At 39.5% G+C, this 15,920-nt stretch overlaps 1 protein-coding gene across 2 annotated transcripts in view; it reads right to left on the bottom strand.

Annotated features, from left to right (window-relative positions):
• Window positions 1–15,920, bottom strand: part of Cpne4 (copine IV) — a 467,949-nt gene that overhangs the window by 28,848 nt on the left and 423,181 nt on the right. For both annotated transcript variants that reach the window (XM_013505812.1, XM_005406839.2), the window contains exons 9-10: window positions 14,977–15,063; window positions 11,492–11,551 (exon numbers count right to left, since the gene is read on the bottom strand). In XM_013505812.1, the coding sequence (XP_013361266.1) occupies window positions 11,492–11,551; window positions 14,977–15,063 (147 nt within the window). The remainder of the gene's footprint in view (window positions 1–11,491; window positions 11,552–14,976; window positions 15,064–15,920) is intronic.

The following is a 15,920-nucleotide window of genomic DNA, read 5'->3' as shown; positions in this document are numbered from 1 at the left end:
GCAAAGGATGAATGTCTTTCTTTGTCATTTTTAACTTCACACATGAAATAACCCTACTGGTTGGCTCCCTTCCCTTTGTAAGGCCTTTGGGAACCTCTTGAAGGTTTTCTAAGAGAGGCCTCCATGAACAGCCTTTGTTAGCTGCTGAATCTCTTTTATCTGTAGTCAAACATTTATGAGATCACATTCTGGAGCAACTTTCCTTTAAAAGCATAATTTGGACTTAACAAAATGCCTTTGTAGCAGGACATACTGTTTACTCTAGACCGTTTCTTAAATGATAGCCTAAATTCTTGTTTTCTATTTCCAGAAAAATTCCAGAAAAAAGGGGGTTGAGAAATAAGAACATAGAAAAAGACCACTGAGCTCACATGGTTCATATCCTGGAAATGGCAAAGGATTTGCCTCTCCATGCATTGTATCCTTGTTTTGCCTAGAGATTCAGCAAGCAGGGTCACTCTGAATTCTTACAGTCCTTCAGTGGTTGATCTAGGATATTAAAATAATGATTAAAAAACTTAAACTGGGTCCCAGCTGACACTGACATTTGCCTAGCCCTGCCCCACAGCAGGAGGATCTGAGAACAGTAAGCCCCACCCCCAGCCAATACTGATACACAACTAAGCCCTACACAGGGCCAAGAGGAATGAGAAGACATGCATCTTATCCCCAGTTGATGATGCTTCCCACTGGGTACTACATCATCGCCATGAAGGCCTAAGAGCTGCATGCCTCACTTCTAGTCCCTGGGTTCTCCACAACATGGCAACATAGTTGACAATCAGTAGGTCGACCTGATCTATGAAGAGACAAACACCAAGGAGGAGAGTTTTGCTTCAGGACTGAATTGACACCTTTCCACAGAGGCTGTGTGAGAGACAGCCTTGTGAGATAGGCTTGGAGGGGGTGAGAGCTAAATAGGTGTCTCCTAGGATCTGTGGGAAGCCAGGGCTCAGAACAGGAAGATCATGGGTGCTGTACTCTGCTAAGAGAGGCCAGGTTCAGTGGAAGTAAGCCAACTGTCAAGGGGGCAGTCTTAAAGAAGAAGGGATTTAGTTTAGTGATATGTTTGAGCTCTGACACTGCTGCATACATCCAGGAAAAATTAATGGCCTAAATTATCATAAGTCAAAATAATTGTTTTCACTAAAATCATACTGTGGCTCTCTCCCAAAGAATGGAGAACTAGGCTACAACTTTGCAAACCCCAGAACAAAACATACAAACAAACAAGAAAACAGAAACATGAAAAATCAAAGCAATAAAATGCCTCTCCAAACTCCCAATTTCCCCCAAACTGGTTCAGGGGACATTGAGAGGAGAAAATCATAAATTACACAGCAGATAGGTCTTAGGGGTATCAGTAGAGGTAAAACATTTCAGTGATGTGCTTGGTGAATTGAAAGAAAATATAACTAATCAGTTAATAACCCTAATAAAACAAATCATCAATAAGAAGACACTAATAAACAGTGAAATGAAAGAAATATAGAACATGAGTGCCCAGCATAGACAATAATGTCCATAAAAAAGTTCCAAACAAATATCAAAGAAATTAAAAGCATAATTCAAAGTGTGGGTACCAGAGGTGACTAATTTAAAGACTATAGGACAGTTCTGATCAATTAAGGAGAGATACCTTAAAAACAAAAAAACATGAAAATAGAACCAACAGTTCTTAGAAAACTCAACAAGGATCAATATAAGAATAACTGGACTTAGTGAAAAATCAGAAGACAGCAAATCAGGTATCAGGAGACAGCAAATCAAGTTTATAGAAGTAGTAGAAAAAAATTTATCAAACGTAAAAAAGAATTTAACATGCAGATAGGTGAAGCATATAAAACCCCCAAAAGCCACAATCAGATAAAAAAAAAACCAAAAAGCATCCCATGTCACATAATGATTAAAATACCAGAAATAAAATAGAACCTTTTTTTTCTTGAGACAGAGTCTTGCTATGTAGTTCAAATTAGCTTTGAACTCACTTTGTCACCCTGGCTAGCCTGGAACTTGTGGTTATCCTCCTGCCTCAGGCTCCCAAGTGCTGGGATTACAGACCTGTGCCACCACAACCATCTAGAAGCACAGAATCTTAAAGCCTGTTAGAGAAAACCAATGAATCACCTATAAAGGGAAACCCATCAGAATTACAACAGATTTCTCAACACAAACCTTAAAGGCAAGGAGACCAAGTGCTTCAAGCTTTTAAAGAAAACAGCTTTCAACCCAGACTATTGTATCCTGCAAAATTATTTTTCAAAGTTGATGGAGAAATAAGATAATTCCATGATAAAGAAAATCTAAAAAAATTCATGACCACCAAACCAACACTCCAAAAAATTCTCAAGGATATCCTAGGAGTTAACAATGCCAAAAGATAAAAAAAAAAAAAAATGAACGTATCAGATATGGACAACAATTAAGCAGAAGGGAAAGAAAGAAGAGCAGCAATAGAAAATTAACACAATGATAGAACTAAATCAATACCTACCAATTATAACTATCATTGTAAATGGACTCAATTCAACAATCAAAAAGCAGAGATTAGCAGAATGGAGCAAGAAACAACATCTAATAGTATGCTATATACAAGACACACATTAATCACAAAAAGAAATTCATAGACTAAAAATCAAAGGCTAGAAAACGACATTCCATGAAATGGGAGCACAAAAACAAGCAGGAATAGCAATCTTATTTTCAGACAAAGTGGATTTCAAGCCAAAACTGATCAAAAAAGGCAAAGAAAAACATTGCATATTGGTTAACAGAACTATTGAATAGGAAGAGATAACAAGTTTAAACATATATGCACCAAATCATGGTGCACCCAATTTCATAAAACAAACTCTAATGGAAATAAAAGCTCAAATGAACATTAGTACAGCTATAGTGGGGATCCCAATATCCTACTCTCAAATAGATAGATTAAACAAAATTGACAAAACATCAGAGTTGAACTAAACCTTCAAATAAATGGACTTAATAGATATATACACAGTATTCCAAATAACAGCAACAGAATACACATTATTTTCAGTCATATCTAGTAGTTTTCCAAAACAGACCACACATTAGCTAATAAAGCATGCCTAAGCAAATGCACAAGAATCAAAACGTTACCATCTATATCATCAGATCTTAGTGCAATGAAACTAGAAATCAATAGCAAAAAAAACCTCACAGAAACTATGCAAACACAAAGAAATTAAACAACACATTTTTGAATACTCAATGGATCACAAAGGAAATTAAGCAAGAAATTAGAGAATTCCTAGAAGTAAATGATGATGTCAGCATATAACTTCATACCAGAAGTTATGGGACATGATGAAAGCAGTCCTACAGGGGAAATTGATAGTGGTAAATATCAACATCAGAAAAATAGGATGAGCCCAAATCAATAATTTAATGATACATCTCAATGTTTTATAACAACAACAACAATCCAAATTCAGAGCTTGTATGAGGAAGGAAATTATAGAGATCAGAGCAGGAATTAATGAAATGGAGATTAAAAGGACAACACAAAGAATCAACAAGTTCAAGAGCTGGTTCTTTGAAAGAATAAATAAAATAGACAAACTCAGCCAAGATTACACAAAAGGAAAAAAAGACACAAATTAACACAGTTAGAAATGAAAAAGGTGAAATCGCAATAGACACTGTCAAAATTCAGAGCATTATTAGCAACTACCTCACAAACATATATGCTAAACACTTACAGAACTCAGAAGAAATGGTAAGATTCCTAGATACTTATGAATTACCCAAACTGAACCAAGAAGACTAAAAAATCTTCAATATTCCAATAACAGTCAATGAAATGGAACAGTAATTAAAAAATACCAACTAAGAAAAGCCCAAAACCTGATAGGTTCACAGCCACATTGTCAAAGAACTTCAGGAAAGATCTAACACCAATACTCCTCAAACTTTTTAATGAAATTGGGACGGAAATATTTTCAAAATCATTCTTAAAAGCTAACATTATCCCAAACCAGAAAAGGATCCAACAAAAAAAGAGAACTATAGGTCAATTTCTTTAATGAATATAGTTGCAAAAATCCTCAACAAGATACTGGCAAATAAAAGGAAACAAATCATTGAAAAGATCACACAGCATAACCAAGTAGGCTTCATTCCAGGGATGCAAGGATGGTTCAATACACATAAATCAACAAATGTAATACATCACATAAACAGAATAAGGAACAAAATCACATGATCATTTCAAATGATGCAGAAAAATCCTGTGACATAATCCAACATCCATTCATTATTTAAAAAAACTTGAAGGAAATAGGTATAGATGGACCTTATGTCAATCTGATAAAAGCCATTTATGACAAACCTACTGTCAACATTATGTTAAATGAGGAAAAACTAAAAACATCCCCCTTAAAATCAAGAAGACAAAGATGTCCATTATCACTAATCCTGTTCAACATAGTCCTTGAAACATTAGCCAGCATAATCATGCAAGAGAAAGAAATGAAAGGGATATGTACAGGATAGGATGAAGTCTAAATATCATTATTAGCAGATGACATGATCCGTTAGTTACATGACCCAAAAGAAACTCCACCAAAAGACTCCTAGAATTGAAAAGCAAATTCATCAGTGTAGAAAGGTACAAAATATACATACAAAAAAATCAACAGCATTCCTATACACTAATAATGAACTCACTGAAAAAACAATTCGGGAAACAATACCATGCACTGTAGCATCAAAAATTAAATACTTAGGTTTTACCCTAAGTAAATAAAAAGCCTCTACAATGAAAATAACATAACTCTGCAAAGAATATTGGGGAGGACATCAGAAAGTGGAAAGATATCCCCTTTTTCTGGATAGGCAGAAACAACATAAACAAAGACGCTATGCTTCCGAAACTAATTTACAGATTTAATGCAATCCCATCGAAATACCAATGTCATCTGTCACAGAACTAGAAGAAACAGTCTAGAAATTTATATGGAAGCAGAAAAGACTCAGAATAGCAAAAGCAAGCCTGGGTAACAAAAGCAAAGCAGGCTGCATTGTAATCCCAAACTTGAAGTTATAGTATGAAGCTACAGTGATTAAAAGAGCATGCTAGTGGCACAAAAACAGGCAAGTGGATCAATAGAACAGAACACAAGAAGCAGAAAAAACCCCAGGCACATACTGTCATTTGATCTTTGATAAAAGGGCCAAAAACATATATGGGAGGAAAGAGAGCTTCTGTAATAAATAATGGTGGGAAAGCTGGATATCCACATGCAGCAGATTGAAGCTACACCCATATATATCATTAAAATGGATCAAAACTATAAATGTTAAAACAGAACCACTTATTCTGTGGGAAGATAAAATAAGTAATACTTTCAAAGACATAGGTATAGGCAAAGACCTTTTGAACAGAACCCTAATGGCACAAGAAATAATGCCAAGAATTCACAAATGGAGTTATACCATATTAAAAATCTTCTGCACAGCAAAGGAAGTAATGAACAGAGTGAAGAGACAACTACACAATGGGAATATTTTTTACCAGCTATTCCACAGAGGACTAACATCAAGAATATATATATATATAAAACCCACCAAAATATTAGGCCTCCCAAAACAAAAGAAAGATAAACTTGAGGCATTCATAGGTAAATGGATGCAACTTGATTTTTTTTGTTTTTTTTTTTTTTTTTTTTTTTTTTTTCCTCTGGTACCAGGAACCGAACTCATGACCTTGTGCTTGCCAGGCAGGCGCTTTGCCGCTGAGCTAAATCACCAGCCCCTGGATGCAACTTGAGAACATAATGTTAAGTGAAATAAGTCATACACACGAGCTCAAATATCACATGATTTCTCTTATATGAGAAATGAGAGAGAGACAGAGAGACAGAGACAGCAAAATAGAAGAGAGATGAACAGAAAGTTGAGAGAAGTTCAAATATTTCCCCAAATTATGCATCCTATTGTTTCAAAAATATTTCCATATACGTGTTAATTTGTATTATTCATACTACTAGTTTATATTAGTTAATTGAAAGTTTTATGTTCTCATGTTTGTTCCTTTTTTGTAAGAATCTTTTTGGCTTATGTCTCATACTTTAACTACTTTTAAGGTAACGATATGCAGTGTACTAAACATATTCATATTCTTTTATTATTTTGTTAAGAAATTTTATTTTATTTTTTCATAAAATAAAAAAAGTTTAAACTGAGACATGGTATGGACATAAGAAGCAGTAAGTATGTGTTAGAGTTAAAAAAGATTTCTCAGGAGAACCTTTAATAGGTAATCTAATTTTTAGGCTTGAAGGTCTGTCTGGGAAAAGTCAAATTAAGCTTATTTTATCATATTCTATTATTAAATATAGACTGTAAAATCAGATGGGAAAGACTATCATCTTCAATTTTTAGAAATTACAAGATGACAAATTCGTCATCTGAAAACAAGGAGAAAAAAATGTTACCCAGGATTCCACTAAACTGGCAAGTCCTTGTTCTTTTCCTATCTACAGTCACTTTTACATACTATCTTTATGCATTTGGTGCTGCTGTCACAGAATGCCATCGACTGGGTAATCTACAGAGACTTATTTGACTCATGGTCCTGGAGGCTAGACAGTCTGAGAGCACCATCCTGGTATCTGGTGAGGGCCTTTGTGCTGCATTATGCCATGGAAGAAGGCAGAGGGCAAGAGGTGGTGAGAGCAAGTGAGAGAGTGGACTCAGACTCATGCCCTTCTATGACCAGAACTCCTCCCTCACGATGGCGGCATCTTCATCACCTAGATGTGTCCCTTAGACCCCACCTCCCAACACTATAGGTTTGGGAGTTAAGTTTCCAAAACGTGTTTTTTGGGGAACACTCTCAAACTATAGTGAGTGCACGTATTCCTTTTTACTCAGTTGTTTCCAACACGTGTTTTTTGGGGAACACTCTCAGACTATAATGAGTACATGTATTCCTTTTTACTCAGTTGTTACCACACATTAGCTCTATTTTACGTTCTTTTTTTCCCACCATGTCATAAATGTGGCTTCATGATGTTACCTAAACCATGTAATTATAATTTAAAATGGCTTTAGCATATTACATCTAAATGAAATACTGTAATTTACATTGCCATTATCTTATCATTGCACATTTAAGTTGGTTACAGCTTGAAAATCTGTGTTGTAACATTTTGAATGTCAAAATGTCAAACGCTGAACATTTTTATGTCATTTGAAAAAGCAATAGCTTTCAAAGGAAACTTTTGTTTAATTCTTCTACCATTTTCTTTCCAGATGCCTTATGGTGCCTGTCTCTTCTGGGCTGTCTATAATTTTTATTTTGTTTGTGAAATTTTATTTTTAGCTGGGGTGCCAAGTGCCAAGGCCAGTCTCTCCCTAAAGTTCCATTTCACTGCCACTCACCTCCTCCAGGGCTGTGATGCCACAGTCTTGTTCTAGAGTTTTCATGAATCAAGGATTCCTATGAGGCATAGAGATTGTCCTGATGGGAGCCCTTGATGTCCCAAATATTCTGTGCAAAATTTGGTGTGTGTATTTTCTAGTGAGAAGATAAAGACCATTTATCAGATTCTCAAGTGTTTCACTGACCAAAAAATGTGCATCTTTTTAGCATCTTTTATCTCTTTCCCTGCACTGGGGTGTCTCCTCTGCCTTTGGTTAGATTTTCAGCCAAAACTTCCCTCCATTTAATCCTCAAATTTTCATCCTCATTTCCCTCTGGTCTTTCTTTTGCTGTAAGCCTTCTTGAATGAGTAGTCATACCTACTATGTTCACTTTCTTACCTTCAGTTTACACATTGACTCCAGGGTCTCACTTATCCCATTCTGCTGAAATTGTTGTTTTGAAGGTGATATATGCTCTCAGGCATTGGTGTTTCTGCCCTCTCCTAGAGCTTCTGCTCCACTAATATCTGTTTTCTTACTGCTTTACCTGCTATCAGTTGGAGTTCTTCTTCTATTTCATGTTCTCAGGTCCTTTGTCCTTCTGTATTCTTCTCATTGGCATTTATAGCCACACTCATACATGTACAAGTCCACCTTTTCCTTGAAACTTCGGTTCATAGTTATAAGTACTATCTCCACTGTGGTACCTGAAACCATTTCCATTTCTGGAGAACCACATTCATCCTCTTGCCTGACCTGTTCCTGACTTGTATATCTCTGTGGCCAGACTGGCATGCTCTGTTTGCCAGGCATAAAATCCCCTCATTTTCCTGGACTCATGCTCCTCCTTTGCTGTCAGTCTCCTCACTGTGCCATCCGCTGAGGCCCCAGTGAGTGCTTCTTGCTGGACTTTCTGCAGTGCTTCTCCTCCTGCTGACACACTAGCCCAATCCTTCCCATCTGTCACCAGATTTGCTGCCTTGGGCTTTAATTTCTTCAAGTTTCATCTTTCATACTCTCTTCATCACCATCAATGCCTTTTGGCAAATACTCCCAGATACACTCAAGCACATGCCTATTGCTTCAATGTCAATTCATGACCTTTGGAACATTCCATTACCTACCAGATTGTGTCAAAATCAGATCCCCTAAAGTTCTGATTCCCAAATGCTCTGTAACACTCTCCTAAGCACATCCTGCTTACTTATATTAACACAAATGAGGTACCCTTAGAATATACAGATGCATGAACACAGGTTCTTAAGGGGGTGTTTTAAAACCAAAAGGTTCATGGGGGAGTGTTTTAAAAACAAAACCCCAGTGTCCTCTTTAGTCACCCAATTTGTTCCTTTCCTTAAAAATGATCTTCCCTTGAAAGTTTAGAGTTTAATGCATTATAATTCAAATAAGCATTTTGAGCAGGCTGGTGTCTGAAGAGAAACTCTTAGGTTAAACTGGAAGCACCAGCATCTATAACAATTTCTCCTAGTCCTGTGACTGTGCTGGTGACAGTCTCTACACTTTTCTGTGGGAAAGCAGAACCACCCCTGGAAGGCTGAAAGCTGGGGGATAAGTGCTTTCACCTCGTTCTTGACCTCTAATGGGTGCCTCTCCTTGATTAAACCCAACTAAAAACTGAGAGCAAGAGTCCCTGACTAGTGGCTCTAAAGAGGTCAGCTCCTAGGGGACAGACGGCAGAGGCGAGGAAGAGGAGTGGACCAGATGGAGGAAAGGGAAGCATCCAGAACTTCGGCACCTGTGGCTCCCAAAGGTCTTTCCTCAGGGAGACAGAAAGTTTGTGTTGGATAAAGTCCTGGGCTGGCTCAGGAGCCATGGGTGATATTAGGTACTAATGGGAGGTTCACTCCTGGAAGGCTCAGCAGTGCAACTGCTTCAGTAAAACTCTTCCCCCAACCCCCATGCTCTCTGCCCATCTCCATGCCAAGAAGCCTGTTCCTCCTCACTTCTCGTCTCTTCTCATTTCTCTGTCATGCTGCCCAATGGTTTCAATGAAATTACTTAGCAGAAAATAAACACTCCCAAGCCAATTTAAATGATGCGTTAATTTTTATTAACTGTTTTCATTATAACTTCTAATTTACATTATCTTTTACTGCTTGAGCAATAAGAAATTTATGATGAGGGAGAAATTCATAATTTTGAAGGAAAATGACATGTTATACTTTCTTTAATAGAACGCTCAAAATAGAACACCTAGCAATCTCCCTCTGAATCTGGAACCTGATATCCTACAGGAAAAGGGGCCTTGCGGCAAGGACTGTTGATGGCCTGTCCCCTTCTCTTCTGCATTTATGGGTACAGTACATTCTCCTGCTTCTCCTTCTTTGCTCCAGACTATTCTGCCCACCCACACTCCTCACAGGTCTACCAGCTGGCAGGGCAGGGGATGAGAGGCTGGGACTGCGGGAGCTGCTGCTGACAAACACTGAGGTGCTACTTTCCCAGGTGCAGAGGTCAGCAAAGGTAGAAAGAAAAGAAGCAAGGAGAGGCAATCAGGTAGGCCACGGAGATATCCAAGAGTCAGGAAGTGAAACTGGGAACACCTTGGGGTTAAACTTCCTGTTTTTGTTGGAGCTGATTCTTTGCAGTCCAAGACTAAGGGAAAAGCAAGCCTTGAAGGTTGAATAAAGAGTTATTCAAGAGTATAGGCTTTACAGAATCTAAAACAAACTGAAATCAATAGAGCTTTCCTTTGAAAAACCTATAAATAGTTTTCTGAAATCACTCCTTTGCTTAACATCTTGGGAAACTATCTGCAGTAGCTCTCCTTGATGACATTGCTTGCTTCCCTGCTTCCATTTGTATAGAACCAGAGCAGCAATGAGCCCACAGGACAGCTGGTGGTAGATGTGTGTGCTCACAGTAAAAGTGTTTGCCAACCTCTATATGTGCCATGCTGCATGTAGGAGGGTGGGGTGGCTGTAGATTAGGGAATTGTAGGGTACAAGGAAGTGACCAAATGACTAGCTCCTGTAAGAATTCAAGGATAAAGAAGCAATATCCTGAGTATAGGCAGGATACAGGTAGGTTTTTCTGAGATTAGAACAGAGAACAATCTCCTCACAAAGGAGACATGAGACTATCAAGTGATCACTTGTCTCAGCCCCTCAGGACTCCCCAGTTTAGTGTGTTAATCACCACCATCCTTAGTCCCAGTAAGACATTTTGTTGGGTACAAAAAATAAAACCCATTTTCCATGCTTCCTTCATATAAATGAGCCAGTCCAGGGAACCAAAGAGGGCTCAGCTTCTGAGCTCCAGTCTGTAAGATGAGAAACATACATCAGACACATTGTATCTCTCTTACTTACACCTGTGTTGCTTTCCTATGGATTTGGATTTCAGCATATCTATCCTTTGCCATCTGAGTATTTTCTTTCTGGAGGGTGCATCTGCCTAAACCTAGGAATATTCTTCATATTAAGCCAGAGAAGGCAAGCTGTTCCAAGGCACATGGACTCACAAGCTTGATGTGGCAGGTACTTTAAAAAGTGTGATTGTATCCACCCAAACACACATAAGGAATATACAGATTACATGTTGGAGATGAGCTTCAAACCACCTGCTGAGATTAGACACCTACTATGTCTCAACCTTATTTCAACCTTGTTCTCCAATCTTTCAAATTCAGCTTTTCATTGCCTAGAAAGATGCTTGCATGGCTTAATCATGGTATGACATTTGTGCTTGTGTTCTGGTCACAAGAACACAGCCAGGGCATTTGCCTTAGCTCAGAAGAATTTACTGCAATAGCTCACTTCCTGCCCATTCTTCACCAGGTGATGGGAATCTGGCTTCATGCCTAGTAGTTACTCAAGGAATGGGAAACTTTGAGGGTTCGCCAAACCCCCTGAGGTTGAGGGGCACATATTTTCTGATGAGATGCTGAGAACCACACTCACTGGAGAAAACAAGAGAATGAACTCATCTTAAACACATGACTCCGTACAGTATTTCAGCAATGAGTTAGTCAAAGCTGAGCCAGGGTTTAAATAGACTTACACCTTCACGCTCCCAAACCTAGCACCCCTCCATCCCTTACTCCCTGAAAAAGAACAAACATGGAAGGACTTACTGTAAACTGGATTTGACAGCCGCCCATGATATAGTCCAAGAAGGAGTGCATCTTGTGGATCTGCATCAGAGGAGAGGAAGCTGAGTTAATCACAGTAAAGTCTGTTTCTTTACCTGTTGAAGGCAGATAGACTGCTAAACCAGAGGAAAGGGCAGCAAAAGGCCTGTGAAAAAAAATGGGCCAGGCAATTTTGCTCCGTTATAAGAGAGAAATAAAGCAATGTCAACCAATACCAATAGGTCTGTAAAGGCTGCAAATTCCCACCTCTTGCTCCCCTTTCTTTTGGCTTATGCATCATTCTAATCAACTTCTATCAATGGGGTGAGACCAAAACTACAATGTCCAGAGTCACTACTTTTTAGGACCAATAGTGTCTCATTCTTGACTTCAGTCTTTCTTGCCTGTGCCTAAATTTCAGTCTTGGTAACATTCTTAATATGTAGGTTGTGGCTTTAAGATACAACTACATGTAAAAGTTTTGACTGGAAATTTCCAGCTAGTTAACTCTTCCCTTGCCATGAACAATAATAGCTAGCATTTACTGAGCACTTACGGTATGCCGGGCATTTAACATCCTGTATCTCATTTCATTGTAAGAATAATCCTATGAAGATGGTGTTATAATTGGGTATAATTACCCATTTTATGGAGGAGAAAACCAAAACTAAGATCACATAGTAAGTGGTGGATTTGGGATTCATGTTATGGAAGTCTAGACTGGATAGTTCATCCTTTTACTTCTATAGACTGGATAGTTCATCCTTTTACTTCTACAGTGGGGGCCAGTATGGCTGTTGCTTTCTGCCAGTGACCATCATCTGCATTCTCATGTACCTTTCTGGTTTCTGGTCTTAATTTCTGCTTCTTTGTGATTCTGCTACTTAGTTGGGGACATTCATTTCTTTATCAAGCATTCATTGAGCACCAGCTATGATGGTGCTAGATGCTAGAGGAATAGTAGTGACAGAAACAGACATGTAGCTGCAGTCATAGACCTTACAGTGTGGCTTCTTCTACCTGGACAGACAGTAACTTCTTCCTCCACTGATCAGATTCCATCTGATGCTTAGGGATGTTTGTCCGAGACAGTCACACAAACCTGTGCTGGTCTCTAAATATACCACCTCTGGTGGCACATACCTACAGGCAGACTTTCCTCAGGGTTGATGTTCAATTAGCCCTCTGAATACTGCCTGCTCTTAGCTTCCTTAGGACAATGCTGCCTGACAGTATCAAGGAGAAATGAACTTGGAAGTGAGTGAATCACAATGACTCTTGAGCACTGAGCTATAAGATCAGCTTGTAGAAGATCAAACAAGAAGATCTGAATAGTTACCTAAAGGAGAGAGATAAGCATTGAACTGGCTCATTTAGACTTTTTCTCCTGCTTCTTTGGGCACAAAGATGGTTACGTGGCTGTTTTGAACATGCCCAGGATTGGATATGTACTGGTGTAAGTTGAATGACACAAGACAAAGCCTTTGTAAGAACAGCTTGCTATTCACAGCTTCTCAAATAATGCGTGGGGTTGGGGGGGCTATCATGCCACAGAAGAGGCCACATGGGAAATACCAGGGTCAGTCAGGAAGCACAGTGAGGGCAAAGTTGGGATAAAAGGCTTTGTATGATTTTCATAGAAAGGAATGGGTGGGGCCAAATAAGCAGCTAAGAGGTTTTAGGACTGGGTGCTTTCGAATTATTTCAGCAGGCTTTGAGCTACAGAGGTGCTATCTAGTTGTTTGATACTTGGTCCGCAAGGTGATGTAAAGCAGGGCAGTAATAGGCTTGTTATGTGAGCATTTATTAAAGGGGGTGGTTGAAAGTATGGGCTTGAGACTGGTTGTTCTGCATATCAAGGACAGGTTAGGAGACAAGTTATTTGCTTTCTGGGAATTAGCTAATCCCAGGAGTAGTCCCTCTGTGAATACAGAGGCTCCAAGACCCCAAAGCATCAAAACACACAGGAAATAGTATGGTTAATGATCCCAGATGGCCAAGGACAGCACATTATCCCTTAGTCACAGTGAGTGGTTCGTGGGTAGACATATGACACAAGCCAGATTGGTCAGTCTTTTCCTTTACTCTCTTGTCATCTGAGGATGTGATCCTGCAGCTTTGGGATGTCATGGAGAGATCAGCCTGGGAGAAGGACTCTGAGATGCACGTACACAGTCATTCTCTAATTTACAATGGTTTGATTTATGATTTTTTTCTGTTTTACTTTATGATGGTCTGAAAGTGGCATGTACTCAGTAAAAACCAAGTTTGAATTCTGATATTTCCTCAGACCAAGGATATGCAATATAACAGTTTCCCAATGGTGGATATCATTAGAGTTACAATTTCTTGCTAGCCACTTGGCCAATATTAAAGTGCACTGTATTGTAAACCTATATTTGGTAAATTATGTGTGTTGAAGGCAGTTTTGACTTACTATGAGTTTACTGGTATGTAATCCCGTGATCAACTGAGGGGCATCTGTGTGTGTGTGTGTGTGTGTGTGTGTGTGTGTGTGTGTTTGCATAATGTGGGTGACATTCAATCCCTGTGTGGTGGAGTCAGACAGACATGGGCTAATACCTCAGTAATTCAGTTCTTAATTTTACCACCTGTGTGACTCTGAGCTGCCTGCATTACCTCAGATGAAGGAAGAAATCTCAGGGTTGTGATAAAAGTTAAACAGGATGCATTATAATTAGTCTCACAGTGTAGGTATTCAGCTAACAGCAGAATTACTCTTAAACGGGATTTTAAAAGTTCACTCATTAACATGTGGGATTCTCTACAAATTTGAGCCACTTTGGAGGAATGTCTGGATCCTTCAATGATCTTCCACAGCCTTGCCTTCAAGTTACACTTTCAGCATGAGTGAGGAACCACATACAAAGCACTGAACACTGTGGCAAGCACACAGTACGTATCTAGAAATGTTGGCTGTCCAGTTGAGGTCTTTCTCTGGATCTGCCCTCAGCAGAGGAGAGCCAGATCTGTGACCAGGACCCTCTTGTCTTTGGGGGCAAGGTTGTCCTTGGGGACAGGACAATGGTGTTAGGCTCTCATAGCTCCAGTACCAACTTTGGTTACGTTCCTCTTTAATGAGCACTAGTACATAGAATTTATGATTTTTATTTTTAAAAGATCACTTTGTGACACTCCCTGTGACAAGTCAACCTGAACTCTTTTATTTGAAGGCATAGTCTTGCTGTATAGCCCAGGCTGGTCTTGACCTCATGGCAATCCTGCCTCAGCCTCCTGAGTGCTGGAATTACAGGCATGTGCTGCCATGCCCAGCTCTTCCCCCGCCCCAACTGGTTTGTTTGTGATGCAAATATTTACATTTGTTTTGGGGAATCTGTACATATATCAGTATATCTTGATCATTTTTGATCTCCCATTTCCTTTTTCTCTCTTCCCCTGATCCCTTTCCTGTGATGGGAACTCTTCCTCCAAGTGGCCCTCGCTTGGTAGCTGGGTTGGACACATACCTTGCACTGGTTCAGAATCACAATGCCTGAGTTCTTGTAATTCTTCTTCTTGGCCTTGTACTTGGGGTTGATGCACTCCCACTGCACCTACAATAAGAGAAGCCACAGCATGAGGGCCTGCTCTGGAGAACTCAAGTCATTTCATGAGCCCAGGTCCCTGGGTGCTACTGTAGACACACTGCACAAGGGGGCCCTAGCTGCATGTAGGGGAGTGGTGAGAAATTGAGAGTGAGATTCTGACACCAGACTTCCTGGTTTAACTTCTTATGCCTTCATTTCCTAGCTGTGTGACTTTGGGCAAATTACGCCTCTGTGCTTTGGTTAACTTCTCTGCAAAATGGGGTTTTAATGGTACCTATCTCAGGATTATCATGGGAATTGAATGATTAACCTAGTGATAAATTTAGTGACTGGCAGGTACAACTGCTTTCTATTATTCATAGGGACAATGAGGTGGCAGAGGGGAGAAAAGGTCTGGAGATCTGCAGTCCACGCACAGAAGGGGATATCTGTCTTAGCCATCTCCCCTGCTGCGGTACATACGCCTGGGAGCTGAGTGGGCAGGATGTGGCATGGTAAGGCTGTGTCTCAACCAAACTGTCGACCCAGATACTGGAAATAGTCACTGTTCCTTTTAGACATGAAGTTTTGTGTAACTGACTACTCAGCAGCAGATCACACTGTAGATTCTCCTCATTGATGTGGTTCCATCAGGGATTGAGTAACTACTTACTGGCTTGGAAGAGAAAGACCTGCACAGGCCAAGAGGCCTCTATACTGCTTTAAAATCTGGGATTCTTTGATGAAGGAAAGAAAAGAGCTAAAACAGAGTCTGAAATCAGAACATCTCCAGCAGTATTTTTTAAACAACCACTCCCTTCCTGCTTTCCTTCCCTCTCCTCCTTCGCCTCCCCTCCCCCATTTAATTATGATTTCTCCAAGAG

This window comes from Chinchilla lanigera, unplaced genomic scaffold, assembly GCF_000276665.1.
Source record: "Chinchilla lanigera isolate Chin_1 unplaced genomic scaffold, ChiLan1.0 scaffold00100, whole genome shotgun sequence".
Classification (NCBI taxonomy): domain Eukaryota; kingdom Metazoa; phylum Chordata; class Mammalia; order Rodentia; family Chinchillidae; genus Chinchilla; species Chinchilla lanigera.
Note: the sequence above shows the minus strand (reverse complement) of the source record. Positions and strands in the feature narration are given on the sequence as shown.